This window comes from Dermacentor variabilis, chromosome 2 (genome assembly GCF_050947875.1).
Source record: "Dermacentor variabilis isolate Ectoservices chromosome 2, ASM5094787v1, whole genome shotgun sequence".
Taxonomy (NCBI): domain Eukaryota; kingdom Metazoa; phylum Arthropoda; class Arachnida; order Ixodida; family Ixodidae; genus Dermacentor; species Dermacentor variabilis.
The window spans coordinates 102,107,337-102,125,093 of record NC_134569.1 but is presented as its reverse complement, the minus strand read 5'-3'; the positions used below and the strand labels follow the sequence as shown (position 1 = coordinate 102,125,093).

The 17,757-nt window shown below is 45.7% G+C and overlaps 1 protein-coding gene across 7 annotated transcripts in view; it reads left to right on the top strand.

Annotated features, from left to right (window-relative positions):
* The window catches only part of LOC142572419 (solute carrier family 22 member 7-like), a 115,178-nt gene that overhangs the window by 65,638 nt on the left and 31,783 nt on the right, over nucleotides 1-17,757 (top strand). For all 7 annotated transcript variants that reach the window (XM_075681513.1, XM_075681515.1, XM_075681512.1 and 4 more), the window contains 4 exons: nucleotides 3,516-3,951; nucleotides 12,926-13,029; nucleotides 16,329-16,483; nucleotides 16,859-17,027. In XM_075681513.1, the coding sequence (XP_075537628.1) occupies nucleotides 3,595-3,951; nucleotides 12,926-13,029; nucleotides 16,329-16,483; nucleotides 16,859-17,027 (785 nt within the window). In that variant the 5' untranslated portion in view covers nucleotides 3,516-3,594. The remainder of the gene's footprint in view (nucleotides 1-3,515; nucleotides 3,952-12,925; nucleotides 13,030-16,328; nucleotides 16,484-16,858; nucleotides 17,028-17,757) is intronic.

The following is a 17,757-nucleotide window of genomic DNA, read 5'->3' as shown; positions in this document are numbered from 1 at the left end:
AATGCTGCCCTGCGGAACACCGTAGGTTACTTTGGTAGAAGAGGAATTTCTGTTGTTAACAGACGTATATTGTACTCTGGATGAGAGGAAATCCTTAATCCATCCAAGAACGGTTGGGTGTATGTTAAGGTTCATTAGCTTCAGTACTAGTCTATGGTGAGCAACACGATCGAAAGCTTTGGAGAAATCCAGGAAGATTGCATCAACTTGAAACCCTAGGTTTAGGTATGAATGTAAGTCATGTAAATAGCCGGCTAACTGTGTTTTGCATGAATAACCACGACGGAAGCCATGTTGGTAATCAACAATAATTTTGTGGTCTTCTAAGTAGTTAATGATTTCAGTATACAATATGTGTTCAAGTAATTTACAAACAGTACCAGCTAAGGAGATGGGGCAGTAATTTAATGGGCGGGTTCAGTCTCCGTACTTAAAGATAAATATGACTTTTGCCATGTTCCAGTCGTGCGGAATAGTGTTAGTTGATAAAGACTGCGAGAAGAGTGCACACAATATAGGTGACAAACTAGGTGACAAATGTTTTGACACTTTATTATTAACGCCAGTGTGATCAGATCCGGAAGAAAATTTGAGTTTATTTAATAAAGAAGAAATACCTGCTTCGCTAACAATTATTTCTGGTATTGATATGTTAATGAGATTGTCAAGGGTTGGTGATGATGTGGTGTCTTCCTGTGTAAATACAGATTAAAATGCACTATTCAATAAATCGGCACATTCCCAGTGGCATACCATATCACCGTGCTTATCAACTAGTGTTAAATCGGCATAGCTCTTCGGGTTTATTACGCGCCAAAAACGTTGAGGATTGTTAGTGAGCATACAATATAGGTCATGGGCAAAGAAATGTCGTTTAGATGATTTTAGCAGTGACTGATATTGCCTATCGCAGGTCTTATAACGGTGCCAGGAATTTGAGTCGCGGGCTTTATCGGTTTTACGATATAAACGCTTTTTCTTATTATTAAGGCGCCGAAGCTTTACGGTAAACCACGGGGCTGTCGCGGTGCAGGCCATTTTTGTTAGAGGGACGAATCGATTAATTAGTTCAGTAAGAGCGGTTTTAAGTTCAGCCCAGTTATGTTCGATGGTTTCATATATGGTGTCATTTCTGAACTGCCCGACGACAATTTTCCCGTGTGCCCACGGCAAGTTGTTCGTAGGATCTACGGCGCTATGCAGAGTTTTGGAGAGCCGCCTTAGAACCCACAGTGACCGCTTGCGTGTTCGCTCCTATATAGATCGGTCACACGCTCTAGCTCTGCAACTACAGTGTTCGTCCCGGCTAAGTCGAATGAGATCGAATTCAAAACATTACACTTGACATCGACGAAGGCCGCCGGCCGGGCTTGCAGCCTTGCGGGCGGTATTTCAATCCATCAGTCAGGAAACACTCAAGCAGGGCTCTGTCTTCAGCTATTCTGTTCAAGCGAAATGTGACTGCGATAGATTATAGGGGCACGAAAGCTTCTTTTTCTGATAAATGGGGTTACTCGAGCGCATCGCAATGCATTGCATAGCATCGCAATGGAGATTGTCCGTGCAACTACATTTCCCTCTGTCATGTTTATCCTTTATAAAGTAAATCTGCCTATTCAATGTCGCGCATACCGTTCCGCTGCTGCAGTGCCGGACTCCGCGAAGCATGAGCAGTGCGATGTGGCTTCTCGCATCTCGCCTTCTAGCTGTCGCTCAAAGCGTTCCAGCGCGCGAAACGCCAAGCTGTATTCCTCCGTGGCGGAATGTGCAAAGTGGCTTGTCTTATCAGATCTGCTTCAATGAGTGCAGTGCAACTGGGGTGTCTTAGCTAACGTTGGCCAAGCTCTTAAATATACAATACTGAATATACGAGGACGCAACCAATGACATTCTGTCAGTAAGTGACCCACCGCACTGAAGGAGGATTTTTTTCTTATAATTGAGCTATCATTAATTAGATGATATTAATTACCGACCTTTCTAATTACTGAATTGAAGGCGCGAATTTTGATATAGAAATGATAATTGTGCTTTAAACCACCCAATTCATTGTTTGCAGTGGGCCACGTCTCGCGTAATTTCATTCTGACAAGCCATTCACGCATTCAGCCGGCATTTCATTTCATTTCAGGATTGCGTACTGACGCATTGCCTATAGCGATGGTGAGAGACGTGCACCTAATCGCAAAACGGCGTCCGCAGTGCGGCGTCCGTGAAAAGAATTAAATTACGTCGCTGATAACGTATCCTATGGGACCTTCTTATTCCCCCATGAACTTCCAGCTGAAATGGCAAAAATACAACGAAATTCAGTTTTTCTTTATTTCTGTTTCTCTTTAGCGGCACGAGCATCGAGACACACTATTGTTTCTTGCGCAGCACTTACGGTTCACCTCCTGAGATGACCGGGGAGGAAATACAACATAAATAAGAAAAAGAAATACAAAAAGTAGTACAGTGCAAAATTCATGGGTTTCATTATAGGTATTATATCAAAGCATAAGTTTAGTTACAAGTTGAGTTACTGAAGTGTCTGGAATAATTATAAATAATTAGAAATCACTGAGATGGGGCAGAAACCTGGAGGTTTACGAAAAGGGTTCTGCTTAAATTGAGGACGACGCAACGAGCTATGGAAAGAAGAATGATGGGTGCAACGTTAAGGGTAAGAAAAGAGCAGATGGGGTGAGGGGACAAAAGCGGGTAAATGACATCTTAGTTGAAATCAAGAAAAAGAAATGGACATGGGCAGGACATGTAATGAGGAGGGAAGATAACCGATGGTCATTAAGGGTTACGGACAGGATTCCAAGGGAAGGGAAGCGTAGCAGGGGGCGGCAGAAAGTTAGGTCGGCGGATGAGATTAAGAAGTTTGCAGGGACAACATGGCCACAATTAGTACATGACCGGGTTAGTTGGAGAAGTATGGGAGAGACCTTTGCCCTGCAGTGGGCGTAACCAGGCTGATGATGATGATGAAATGAACGGGGATGGAATATAAGATAAATCAGAAAAGAAAAATGTAGTACAGTACAAAAGTCATGGGCTTCATTATATATATGATATCACAGCATAAGTTCAGTTAGATGTTGAATTATTGAAGTGTCTGCAATAATTAAAATTAATTAGAAATCACTGATTGCTGCACACCAAAGCACATAATCGTAGACTTTAGAGACCGCCACGTGAGCACGACTTTGGCGAAATTCCTGGAAACCCGGAAGTAGAACGCGGAAGTAGTGACGTCACTAATAACGTCACTTTAATTAATGAAGAACAGTTGCCTCCGAATTAGGTTAAAGTTAACCTAAAGAACACCAACGCCGAGGCGCGAGTTCTACTAAGAGACACCGAAGTCAGAGATTAGGGTTACCTACCATTTCTTTTTAGTTTAGGGCTTTGAAATGTTTGCTGTCGGCTGTACGTGGAACGAAAGGGCGCTACACCAGTTTGACGCCCTGAGAAAGTATTCCATGATGTTGGTGCCAAAGTACCATGTTTCTTCCGAGTTACAGATCATATCTGCCCTGCTGACATCCGGCGACTTACATACGAGCGTTTAAGCAACGGCACCCACCTACCACGCCGGGAGCCATGGAATTCGAGCGAGTGCTGAAGGAGATCGGCGGCTTCGGAATGTTCAACAAGACTGTCATCGCCGCCGCAGTAGTGCTTGGCACGTGGCACGCGGCGATATGCTACTTGGGTCACGTGCTCGTCCTTGTTGCGCCGCCTAGCCAGTGGTGTTTCGGCAAGGGAGTGATGGTGAGTGGCGAAGCCTTGGACATGACGTCGCTGCCCAGAGGACGCTGCCAGTTCGTGGACGAAATGTCGGACGCCGTCGAGCGCGGCGACTACGCAAACTTCACGGCTCGTCACTACACCGGCGCCACGTGTCCGACGGGGTGGAGGTACGACAACGCAGAGTTCTTCACATCCATCACGATGGAGGTGAGCCCGTCGTCAGTCTTATTCTGCACTCATTCGTAATTTTAGCGCACAAATCCGTCGCCTATAGTGTTTCGAAGATGCAGCTACTCAAGTATTGAGCCTGATTAGGTAGTACGTTTTAGAGCAGGCTTGCTGACGAGATGTTTTGATATCCTCATCCTCCATTCGCCTTAAATTGAAGCGAAAGAACGTCAGCCAAGCTCACGATCATGTTGCGGTACGTTTCGATGTCTTCCGACACCGCCCTCAGCGCGCGCCCTTCCCCAGTGACAACGGGTACGGCTGCAGCGTGTGGTGGCCGCACCAGCACGTTGTAACGAAGACCATAAATGTATAGACACCTTTATCTCGTGCTCCTGTACGTGGGCGCCGCCGTGTGGGATCACGTGTTGACGCATCCAGGGCCGGATTAAGAAGAATGGGTGCCCTGGGCTAATGCACATGCAGACCCCCTTTCCCTATACTGACCCCCCCTCCCTCCCCCGTCGCCTGCAACGCTACTGGAAATATGCCATGTTTCATTTTAATTCCACCAAATTAAAAAGAACGAAGTGCGATAAAGGGGATTATTATTATTTTTATTATTATACGGAAAACAACAAAACTTGCTTGAAACACGTGCTGTTGTAAACAACAACACATATGTTCACTTTGTGATTAATCTTCATTCTGTTTTCAGCAAAAGCTAGGCTTTAAGTGCGCTCAAGACGAAGAAGAACATAGAAAAGACAACAGAGCTCAGATGTCTATCCTTCTGAAGCTAGGCTTTGTTACATTCTTTATTAAAATTCAAGCATCAGACTGCAGTAATCGTTACACACGTTACTCTATAAATATGCGATATATACAATAATCAAGGCAATACAAACACCATAAAAATGCACTAGAATACAGATGAAAATTACCAACTGTAATTACAAACATTATTTGAAAATATTTTCGTTAAAGGTAAGACAAGCAAGGACAACACCAAACAAGCGTGGCACTATCAAAAACAACAAAAATACAGTTCTGTATAAGCACGCTAAATATCACAAGAAAAACAAACAAGAGACGAAAAACGAAGATTTGCGTAACTTGAATTACACTGCTCAGCGTTTCACTGGCAAAGTGGAGGCTGGCAAGCGACACAACGAACTTATTGGAACTATTCATGTATAGCGCAAGCAGTCCTCTTTTAAAATGGCATCTTTCGCGCCTTCGCTTTGGCGAAATCAGATATAGTCTGTTCGAAGGATAGATCGCGGAGGAGGTCACTTTCAGTGGACATGATAGCAAGCGAGTTCACCTTGTCGTCAAGGAGGCTCGAACGAAGGCGATTTTTTATCAGCGACGACTTGGAAAACGATCGCTCGGTCTCACAGTTTGCCACGGGTAAGCTTAAGTACATTCGCAAAGCAATAGAAAGGTTCGGAAACACATCAGTAAGCTTTCTTTCGTGCAGCAACTTCATTAATTCCAGGGGTCTCGTGTCCTGGCACACAGAGTTGTGCAGAAAGTTCGCAAACTAAACGACTTCAGTGGAAAATGCTGACTCCAAATCATTTTTTGTAGGTTTTCACCAAATTCTCAGCCTGTTGTGCTAGAGGGGCCTCGCTCCCAAGTTCTGTTAGCAATACTAAGAATCCCAACGTTTCGCAGAGTTCGGTGCAGGCAGCCTTTCGCACTCGCAAAGCAGAGCCTAGACTGTCAAGTACAACATTGTAGGTCTCTACGATAAACTTTTTTCTACCTTGTAGCGCACTATCGCTTTTTCCGTCCGAGCCTTCCTATAAATGAGTCGCGAGTAGACATACTTGATTGACTATCCGACCACAAAATGGTCTTACGCTCATTGCCATTCACTAGCCCACCTACATTACGTGGCCAATTAAAGCAAGTACCCGCCTCTAACAAAGCCAATGATGACGCTATAATGACGTACCTTGCACACGAGTACCCTGAATTTCGTAGTTTTTTTACCGATGAACGTTATAGTATCAATGCGATTTGGATAAAATTCAAGTTTCATGTCATGCATTGTATGCGTAATTTCGTCCCAACTGTGTAAAAATCAACTCACAAACGCAATCCGTGGATCACGCGTGAAATAATTCATACCAAACGTAAAATCAAGAGGTTACGAAAAACTAGCAAGCAACGGAATGTTTCAGGCTGCCGTTCTCAAGTAAATTCCCTTACCAGATTACTTAAGGAACAAGTGCGTAACGCTAAACAAAATTCTGCGGCTCTACATTGCACGAGTTTATTGAGAACGCGCCTCACAAATTCTGGCAGTATATGAATGCAAAGCTGACTAATCCAGCTTCACCAGATGCGCTAGATCAGGCTAGAGCTCATGAATTTAACGACTATTTTTGTTCGGTTTTCACAACTGATAATGGTACTGCGAAATTAAATCCTTCCTTTTACAATCGGGATAATCGATTGCTAGGCACGCCTACTTTATCGCAGGCAGGTATCCTTTCACTCCTATTAGGCATCAATGAAAAGAAAAGTAGTGGTCCAGACGCAATTCCCAACAGCTTTTTAAACGGTACGCGGAGCCAGTCAGCAAATATCTTTATCTCATATATTCCAAATCTTTGAAAAACTGTTGCCGTCCTGCCGAATATAAAATTGCTAAAATTACTCCCGTACTCAAATCAGGTAATGCAGCGTCTACTTCTAATTACCGGCCTATTTCTATCACTTGCACTTGCAGCACAATTCTAGAACACATTGTATTAAAATTTTTAATAAATTTCATTGAGTGGAACAATATCCTCCACATGAATCAGCATGGCTTTGGATCTAGATTATCCACTGTTACACAGCTTGTCGAAATACTGCATGACCTGGCCCTCGGCATTAACGAGCGCATTCAAACTGACGTCATTTTTCTCGATTTCACGGAGGCTTTTGACCGCGTCTCGCACACTAAGCTACTCCTTAAACTTAATTACATATTAGGTGATGGCCAGTTTACCAATGTATCAATAATTACTTAACTGGCCGCTACCAATTTGTACAGTACGGCTTTCACTCCTCCGACCTTGCTCCAGTGTTATAGGGCGTTCCCCAGGGATCTGTATTAAGTCCACTTTTGTTTTTAATATTTATAAATGACATAACTAACCATGCTGACGTGAAACTCAGGCTCTTTGCTGATGACTGCATGCTCTATAATGAAGTACGACACCACGATGACCAGGAGAAATCAAATTATGCCTTAAATAAAATAGCTCAGTGGTGTGTAGATTGGCAAATGACAATAAACATTGATAAAACTGTATTCATGTCCATTACAAATAAAGCGTCTAAGCTTGATTTTCCATACCGTTTTAATGATGTGCCACTTCGAAGTGTAAACCAGTATAAATACCTAGGTCTCATAACATCGTCTAATCTCAGCTGGACAGAGCACGTGCGTTAAGTGTCAAATAAAGCATTAAACAAACTGTTCTTCATTAAACGGGCCTTGTCATATTCTACACATGAAACAAAGCTTCTTGCATACGTCACTTTTGTCCGCCCAGTCTTAGAATACACCAATACTGAGTGGTTCCCTCACACTGCGAGCGATATCGCCATTTTGGAAAGGGTGCAGCGGAAAGCGGTGCGTTTTATCTTTAACAGATGCGGACGCCTTGACTCGCTTACTGCTCTGTTACAACGTGCTAGTCTAGCTACCCTTGAAAGTCGCGCAAAGCTTTCTCTGCTCAAATTTGTATACCAACTATTGCATAGATCATTCCGTATAAACCCTGACTCTTACTTGAAATTTCGTGATATTGGACCGACCGGAAGACGGCATGCATGGGAACTTGTAGAATATCCGTTTATTAATAATACGTTTCGCAATTCTTTCTTCCCACGCTCAATTCGTAAATGGAATATACTGGATGTAGTCTCAAAGAAGCAGCCAACGCTAGCAAAGTTTATTGATTTAATTGAGCATGCTGTATCAGCCAAAAAGTTGTCAAGATAAGTAACTAAATTGCTTTCGCCAGGCAATCCATCCCGATTCAGTTTGTGATAGAAAAGCACTTGCCTACACTTTTTGTTCTGGGCATTTTGTATTTGAAGGATGCCTTCTATTCTACATTTCTTTTTCCAGTTTTCCTGCTGGTGGATGTACATTGGCTTCATTGTGTGTTTTATTATATATGAATGTACTACTGCTATTCTTGAATAGTCTTCAATCATTATGTGCTCTTTTTCTATAGAATGTTTTAGTAGTGTTCATTGATGTGACTTGTTGCTCACCCCTGTAAATATCCCCATGTTGGATTGACAGTATTCTATAAAAATTGGGAGTTTGAAACGGACTCTGGGTAGAGCGATCATACTGCTCCGCGGAAGCTGCATTCAGTAGGTACTTTGTCATCTTTGGTAGCTTCTTTTCATGCTCTTCTCTTTCTAACTTCGCCTTTCGTTTAGACGCACCACTTTGATGCTTCCGACCGAGCATTTTCGCGTGCATGGATGTTAATTGTTCACCGGGCACTTCGTCAGCCCGACGCAATGGCAGGTGTCCAACGGTGGCCGTCCCGATGACTGGCGCACGCTGCCTGGATGGTCCGTGGCTGGCCAAGAGTGGTGCGTCACCCGGGAGCTCCTCAGCGGGCGAGCTTATGCAAGCTTAACCGGCGGCTCGGGGCTGAATCGCAGCCCGCGATCAACTTCCTTTTATAGACGCGCGCCGCGTGTGTATGTAACTGGCGCCAAAGCAGGTGTTCACACACGCATAGCGTTCCTTGTACAAATTCCCTCCTTCTCCGTACAAACTCGCTCCTTCTCCCGTTCCGGTCTCGTCTTCCTATTGGCTAGGAGCAATCGTCTGTTCTGGGAGTTTCTCGATTTTTCTTTCGCCCCGTCGACGCCGAGCGCGAGAACGAAGGGGAGAGGGTGACTCCTAGCGCGGGCGAAGTTATGCGCCCTCCGTCGCCTCTGAGTAATCTTTTTCTACTTCTTCCTGGAAAGTTCGGCAGTCGGTCTGACCTACTTTTTCAGTCGAGCGCGCGCGAGGGTGCGCCGCCACTAGGCAGGAATGGGCCCTGGAGACAGGCCTTTGTGTCCAGCTCTCCAACTTCCCCCTTTACTCTTCCACAACCCTAGCCCGAACAGTGAACATTCCATGCCCCACGGCACGCGGACAAAAGCACGTGTGAGATCTTCTTTCCTTGCCTGCCTTGACTCTGCCATCAGACTCATCATCATATGCTATCGGGCTCATCCTCGCCCGCCGAAATTACCATCACGGTAAAGAAAAGTCGAATGGGAGGCACTGTTGGGTACTGCAGCACATCCTTTCTATGAGAAGGACACCTGCGGAACTATTTGCGAGGTGGAGGGGGGCGTGGTGGTTAGGAGGGCCAAAGGAGATTTAGGTCCTCATCCCACATTACATGTTTTAGGTGTTTCCCGCTTGCCCCTCCTCTCCAGACAGCACTAGACAGACGGACTGACAAGAAACCACTAAAACTCTTCCAAGCAAACGCACCTCGTTTCGTAAGAAAGAGGGCCCCGCCGGGGTGGCGGGGGATTCCTGTTTTTGCAGCTCGGCAAGCTCTCCCCAAATGATCAGGCTAAACGCATGCTGTTACATTAGGCGGGGGGCCCCGTCTGCTCGTTCTGGTTTTCTCGCTTCACACGTGTCGCTCGAAGTTCCGTTTCCCATGATCCCACATACTAAGCAGGTTAGGATAAATGGGCCCTCTACTCCTACTGTTCGAGGTCCCCCCCCCCCCCCCCCTTAATCCAGCGCTGGACGCATCCATTGCTTGCCTCAACCGGTCTCCGTTGTCTTAGTATAAAACGGCGGCGCACAATGCTAGTGCGGCGCCAGCAGGCCGCTGATTTGGCGCTTGTCGTCGACAATGACTGCCTCAACGGCCCGAATCTTCGGACAAAACTTCAGAAGACACATATAAATGTCGTATACGTATCATTCCGAGCTCATCCCGCCTTGTCCATATAAAAAATAGCAGAATTTTCCCGCTACAGCAAAAACGTTGGTTTGAGTTAGGTGTCGGTTCGATGTTTTATTTCGGGGCTGTGGCGCAAAGAAACAAGGAGGAAGAAAATATGGTAGGACAGTAACTACAGAAAAAGCCAACGAGGTCACATTTCTTTTCTAGGCTTGTCCATTGTGAACACAAAACACAGCGAGCTGATCAGCCTTTCGTACAAATATCTACGTGAGAATGTCACAGTTTTTAATACACTAATCAGGAATATATGAGCAGCCGTAACCAGGTATGTAACGCGTAGAGGATATTTAGCATAGCCTTAAAGATGTGCATTTTAGCGTCTTCGAACTGCACAATGACTTAGGAAGGGCGCGGTAGTGCTGGGGCTTCGGATTCATATCGACCACCTGGTGTACGTCAACATGCGCCCAAATCTAAGTACATGAGCGTTATGATATTACACCCCATCGGAAAGTGCTTTATTGCTGTAAACGGATCTACTTCACGTCCATGTCGTCCCTCTCCACTCGAAAATTTATCGTATTGTTTCAATCACCCGTTACAGTCATTTATCGTACTTCTGATAGTGGTACCTCTTCTTTAAAATAAATAAATCAGTGAGTTATATACCGTAGAACAGCACTGCTAGCATTCAAAAGTTTTGTCGGCTTACGCAAATATGAGCTACACGCGGAAGGGCCTAATCACAATGCTAAATGGCAATGAAAACATCGAAATCTATAGAATTAATGCTGATGGCGTCGGGTCTAACCTCGTCCTTTCCCTCGGCCGGGCTCGAACAGCTGAAGTCCTTGCGACAGTGCTTTTCGCCTCGTCCGAAGGGTCGCGAACAGACATCGTGGCCTCAAGGAGGACAACCTGCTTCGGCCCATCAACGCCTTTGTGCTGTGTCACTTCACCTACATGGTGGCCATGCACAACTGGCTCAGAGCCGAAAGGGAAAAGCTTAATGCCCTCATTAGAAAATTCGTCAAGAGAGCCCTCAGGCTACCCGTCAGAACGCATACCGAGGACCTCCTTCGGCTGGGCATACACAACACCACGGAGGAGATAGCCGAGGCTCAGGAACAGGCCCAGCTAACTCGGCTGTCCACCACGCCGGCCGGCAGGCGTATCCTCGAGGAGATCGGACTCGCACCTACCAAGAACTTGGCTGAAAACGCCCATATCCCCAGGGAAATAGGGAAGAAGATCGTGGTCGCCCCTTTGCCCCGCAACGTTTATCCCGTTCACAACGCAGGTCGTCGCAAGGCAGAAACATTGAATATACTGAAGCAAATAAACAAGGACGAGATCGAAGCAAGCTTCGTGGACGCAGCTGCATACCGAGACGGCAAGGCTTTTTCGGTTTCCGTCGTGGACACGCTGGGCAAAGTCATCAACTGTTCTTCCGTCCGGACGATGAACCCCGAAATAGCCGAGCAAGTGGCCGTTGCACTCGCCATGCAAGACGGTCGGAGAGAAAGGGTGTAAGCGATTCGAAAGTGGCCGTCAGTGCATTCCCGAAAGGCCGGGTAGCCCGGCAGGCAATTCAAATTCTGAAAGGCGCCAAACATGGCAACACCTCCATGCACTCGATCCTTTGGTTCCCTGCACGTGTTGGGGCGATTGAGGGGGTTCCTCTGAACCTCAACGAGTCTGCCCACGAGGCTGTGCGTAGCTTTACCGACCGTGCTGCCCTCGGATCGGGCGACTCTCTCGCCGGACACAGAGGCGCTCCTATAACGCATAATGAACTTACTAAATTCTTTAACTTATAGAGAAGGGTTTTCCCGCCGCCTCACTCTAAGCTAAGCAGGCCGCAGGCGGTTACACTCAGACTCCTGCAAACGAACTCCTACCCAAATCCGGCGTCGCTTAACAGCGTATATCCCGAGATTTATCCGAGTTGTTCTTGCGTGGCTTGTGGTGAGGTTGCTACTTTGCCTCATATGCTCTGGGAGTGCGGGTCGCTGGGCCTGAAGTTCACCAAGGAAGAGTGGGACGCGCTCCTGCGAAGTCCCGTCTTTGAGGACCAAATCCTGGCAGTCCAGCGCGCTCGCGATCGGGCAGGCAGACTAGATCTGTCAGTCCCGTCGTGGGATTAGCCGGGTGCGCGTTTTATCGTGTTTTGCTGGACCAAATAAAAGTTTATTCACTCGCTCACTCACTCACTCACTCACTCACTCACTCACTCACTCACTCACTCACTCACTCACTCACTCACTCACTCACTCACTCACTCACTCACTCACTCACTCACTCACTCACTCACTCACTCACTCACTTATTGCCATAACTATTGGCAGCGCTCTTTTTCTTCCTCGTTTTGTCTCCCCTGCCCCAGCGGAGGGTAGCAAACTGGATGTCTATCTTCCGGTTCACCTGCCTGTCTTTCGTATCTCACTTATATATATATATATATATATATATATATATATATATATATATATAGCAATAATGGTTCGGATTAACCCCTGTTGCTGCACTGTCGATCAATTGATGCCCATAATTAAGCAGCCCAGGAATGATAGGACGCAGACTACAGTGGCATGTATGTTTCGCAGTGCCTAGTATTAATTCATTTCTACGAGCTCTAGCGCAAGAAGCCACCCAAGGTAGTACCTGGTAATACTGAGCTAAGAACGCTGCTAAAACAGACATTTTAAGTTCCGTTTCCGGCTTCCGAAGTGATAATCCTATAGCCACGTGCCCATACACCTGCTCTCGTGCCTTCAAAATGCACTTAATAACCATAATAAGCAAAAAACTCCTTGACAATAACCAACCTTGACTAACTAACCTAAGGCCGGATTCACAAAGCCTTTGTAAGGTCTCTTTCTCATTGGCTGCTCGCCTTCACTACTGATATATATATCCAACGTCACGATATGCTGGCACCTGCTCTTACGGACATTTCCAGCCTTAAAACATTTTCTTTTCTTAAGTATGCATGCCTGATGTTCTAATCAGCAATTATGACCCGGCTAGTCTTCAGCCTTTATTGTTTTACACCGCAGAACGAGTGGATATGTGGTGACAACTGGAAGATGTACGCCGCGCACACTGCCTATTGGGTAGGATCAATGGCGGGATGCCTTATCTCCGGTTTCCTCGCAGACAGGTAGGCATTTAATCATTTTTTCGCAGCCGTGCATTTCTATGTTGGTGTCGCGACCTGAGCAATTATCGCCTAATTTTAGCGCACGCTTTTGTTCGCAATCCCAGCTTTCATATTGCAGTAAGAAATAAGGCCGCGCTTAACCCGTTTCTAAAGACGCACCAAGACGATCTCTCTTATATTTTACTACATTGCAATGCAGTGGCAGTGTTAGTAATGATTCTTTTCATCCATTCATTTCTTATCCCCCGTCGCAGTGAGTGGCCGATATTGGCGATAACTGAAAGCTTGACGTAGTGCCAGCGAATTACAAACGGCAGGACGAAGGGAATATGTAACGAGTCGTTGCATAATAAAGCACCAGGGGCCACGTTTCGCGCCAGATTATTATTATTATTTTTTGCATTTCATTTTCTTATTATTTACAATACCGAGTAGCCGGGCGATGACGGTGGCGCGGCGTCGTCAGAACCAGAGCCAGTGGTGAAGGTCGGAAAGATTTGTAACGATCCATTTTATTTTCCTCTATTTTCACCTTTCATCATTCGCTCGGATGCGGATTGAACTCTGCCGCACCGTGGTTGTCGCTTGCATCGGCCACTCGGCGAAACGGATGAAATGAAAAAAAAAAAAAAGAAATGAAAATGAAATCGAACGTAACAAATCACAAGCCCCGGATCACTTCTACCATATCAGTTCAAATGAAATTCTAGTAGTTACTCTTCGCACGAAAGTAGACAACGTTCATTGACGGATCGATGACAAAGTAAAAACTGCGGCGCTCCAATGTCAAGCGCAATATGGCGGCTGGCAATATGGAGCGTCTGAATGCGGTGGCGGGATACCGATATGATGCGGATGTAAAGACGCCAGCGTATTGAAAACTTTGAAGGACGTAAAAGAATCCAAGCTTGCTGGTGCAAACTACTTTACTGGCGTATATGCCACAGTTTCCTTGGGCAAGTTAGTGCTTCGTGAATCGCTGGGTGCGCAGTTTTACTGCTTCGCAAGAGAGGCATTGACATGGCATCTAGTTAGTTCATGTGCGGACACTTATTTCTCACCACGCACACGTTAATATTTTCTAGACGCCTGGTGCCAACTCGACTCTTAAGAACCCGTATGAAACATTTCGTACCCGAGAGCTTCAGTGGCTTTTGAAGGTGTGGGTATTCGAGGATTCGTGAGAGTGCGCATAAAGTTAGCGATGACGGACGCCCCATGACACGCAGTTCTTCAAAAGACCGACGAATTTAGTTCCCCATTGTCCCGAGCCCCGTCCAACGCACACAATGTTACTGCTCAAATATGCCGCGTCGAGTTTTGCCTAGCACTTGTCAGCCTAGATGGCGCCACCAATCTATCAACCAAGTTCAAAAAAAAAAAAAAAAAAAAAAGAAACATCTGTTATCTGACAAACGAAGTGGAGTTTTAAGAACCGTGCTGTCCGCTAACCTTAATCGAAGCATATGTTCTTACGCCCTACGGTAGATATATGATTGTTCCCTACGCAAAAGCGTATCACGTAGATCTGCTATGTAGATCGCTGGGCGTCGAGCGTTTATGTAAAGGCAGTTTCTGTAGGACAGTATAAATTTTGGCTCATATAGTGCAAACGTATTTTCAGGGAAGCAATTACTATTGCTGCCTACCGTATGTGCCAGCGACCCCTTTCTATTCTTCTGTGAATTTACCCTTCATGATGAGGATCGCCTGTGACTATTTGGCGCAGATAACGCGCTCTTGAACAGATTCTAGAAGCTTACTGCCAATCACAAATTATCGTTCTCTTACCAGGCTGCCGAACACTTGAGTCTTGTGCATAATGATGTTAAAACTTACTCTTAAGCTTTGTCGGCGAAGGCTCTCAATCAATTTTTGCAAGTCATATCCATCGTTGCTGAACAATGTCATCTTCAAACCACAGGTTGCTGAGATACCCCCTGTTGATCTTCCCTGCTAATCCTTCGAAGCCTACTTGCTTGAATACTTTTAAAACCTTGCGTTTTCCAACTTGCGAAATCATAGTTGTGGCAAATGGGCCGTCGGACCCTTCGTGCGTGCGATTTTTCGATGTTCGGAGTGCTGAACTTCTCTGTGAAAACACACATGCGGCAAGTACGGGGAACCAATCACAACGTGGATCGTAGACACGTACGTCATTGCGACCTGGCTATTTAATTTTTGTTTGGTAAAGTAACGCACACGCACGCACGCACGCACGCACGCACGCACGCACGCACGCACACACACACACACACACACACACACACACACACACACACACACACACACACACACACACACACACACACACACACACACACACACACACACACACACACACACACACACACACACACACACACACACACACACTTTCACAGAAAAAAATTTCTAAGCTGTGTTACTTTGTTTTCACCGAAGGAAACTGACGCCAAGAATAATTCAATCTTCCGGCAGGTACTTACAAATGCGAAAATCACAGCTGCCGCGCTCTGCTCATGCGGAACGGTTAAGCGAAGTTCGCATTTGCAAAAATTGTATACCTGGGAGTAACGCAGTGTAATGTCCCACCGTGTGAAACAGGCTTAAGCCTGCAGTGAATAGCATTGGACAGATTGAGTCTCCTTGCCTTGCTCCTTTCTTAGTCAGTATTTTCCCGCTTTTCGTGCAAAGAATTAATGTAGTTGTGGAGCCTTTATAAATATTTGCTAAGATATTAACCTGTGTTTTTTGTACCCCTTGACTACGCAATGATTCACTCATGCTTGGTATCTCTACAGAATCAAACGGTTTTTCGTAATCTATGAAAGCCATATAGAGAACTTGATTTTATTTCGCAGATTTCTAAATTACGTGATTGATGACATGGGTGTGATGCACAGTTGAATTCTCCTCCGTGAAGCCACTTTGTTCTCTTGGTTGACTGAATTCACGTTGCCCTGATTATATTTAAAATTAGCTTGATGAATATCTTCTGCAACACTGAAAGCAAACTACATAGCCTACAATTCTAAACAAACTCATAATAAATAATATGAAGTTGTGTACATAACTAATTTTGTAACGCGGAAGCAATCAACGAGACAGAGGGAAACCCATACACAAGCGCAATGTCTCTTGCTATATATGAATAGTGGCGCTCTACTGTGTGTGTGTATATATATATATATATATATATATATATATATATATATATACGTGTGTATATATGTAAATTACTAATTTGCGCATTGTTATGTAAGAGCAACCGTGACTACTCGTGCGGCCTACACTTGAGACCAAGTTCATACTCGCAGGCTGGGAAGGAAGAAGACCATCCTGATACTTCTTGCCCTAGGCGGGAGCGGCAACGCATTCAGCGCCCTGTTTTCCAGCTTCGTGGGCTTCACGGCTCTGCGTTTCATTACTGGTCTTGGAGCCGGCACCGTTTGCAGTGCGACATTCGTCATAGGTATTCCACTCCATTGCTAATGGCTGGTGCGACAGTGCAGAGTCTCACGGCGAGCACGTTTGCCTTGACCCTCTGGCCAGATTTACAGCTAACTTGCGTGAGCGCGCCTTATTCGCGTTAATGTGAACGATGCCGATCGTCAAAGACTGCAAGGGGGCCAGTACAACCAGTACAACAGCACGTGCTCTTCACAACGGCACATTTGAGAGCGGCTGTAGAAAGGAAAATTGTCTGCCCCAAAACAAGCTGCGACGCCATCTCTTGTGCGGAATTCACTGTGTCGCTTTCACGATGGACTGGCGTCGCGACGCCTTCTCTACGGCTGGCGCGGTGCGCACTATACAAGCATTTAACGTACCGCGCGCACTCTCGCAGCGATCGAGTTCACGGTGTCCCACAGAAGGTCCCTGATTACACTGATCTTCGCCATGAGTTGGTCGTGCCTCTCCGCCGCGCTTCCCTGGTACGGTTATCTGGTGCAGAGCTGGAGGATCCTGCTTCTGTCCACCACGGTTATCGACTTCATGCTCGCGGCACTAGTCTGGTGAGTGCATGTGCACGAAAAAGTGTTTTCCTCAAGTATGTGGACACAAAAGGGCCTAAAAGAACGTGGTAATGGGACGCTATGGTTTATGTAAGTGAAAAAAAAAAAAAAACTACGCCTGTCCTTGCGCTACTTCTGAATTACTTGTATTGCCGGAGCCGGTGGGCACTATGCAACTACTTATATGCAACGATATGGAAGTTGTAATGTGCTTGCTAGGCAAAGGACCACAAGCGTGCAAGAACATATTTCACGATGCGAGGTACATAGATTATCCACTTTTTTTGGGGGCCTCTTAAGTGCTGATGAAAGCTCTGGTTTCGAGAATCGCCACCAATTTTGCTGTTATTAACAAGAACGTGCGCCCTAGTCGACAGGCGTACTTCTCTTGTAAAGGTGGTATGTAAAGACGCTTGTAAGATGGTAAAGAGCTTCTGCCGCACCTGTTTTGTTGACGGAACCGTCCTTACAAGCTTGAAATTTAGTCCTGGGGCGGAGCTAAGAAAGCTTTTCATTCATAATTTCTCTTTACCGCTGGCTGGCCGCATTCGCTAATGATGTGTCGAGCATCAGGATTGGCTGGAATTTGCTCTTACGAACAGTTCTACCTTAAATGGGTCTTGTAAATACTGGCAATGATACTTTGGTATGGTTTATGTAATGTCAGTTGTTTCGCTGATTATAGAAAAACTTCTCTTTTCTTTTGAAAACTTCAACTGACTCTTCTAGC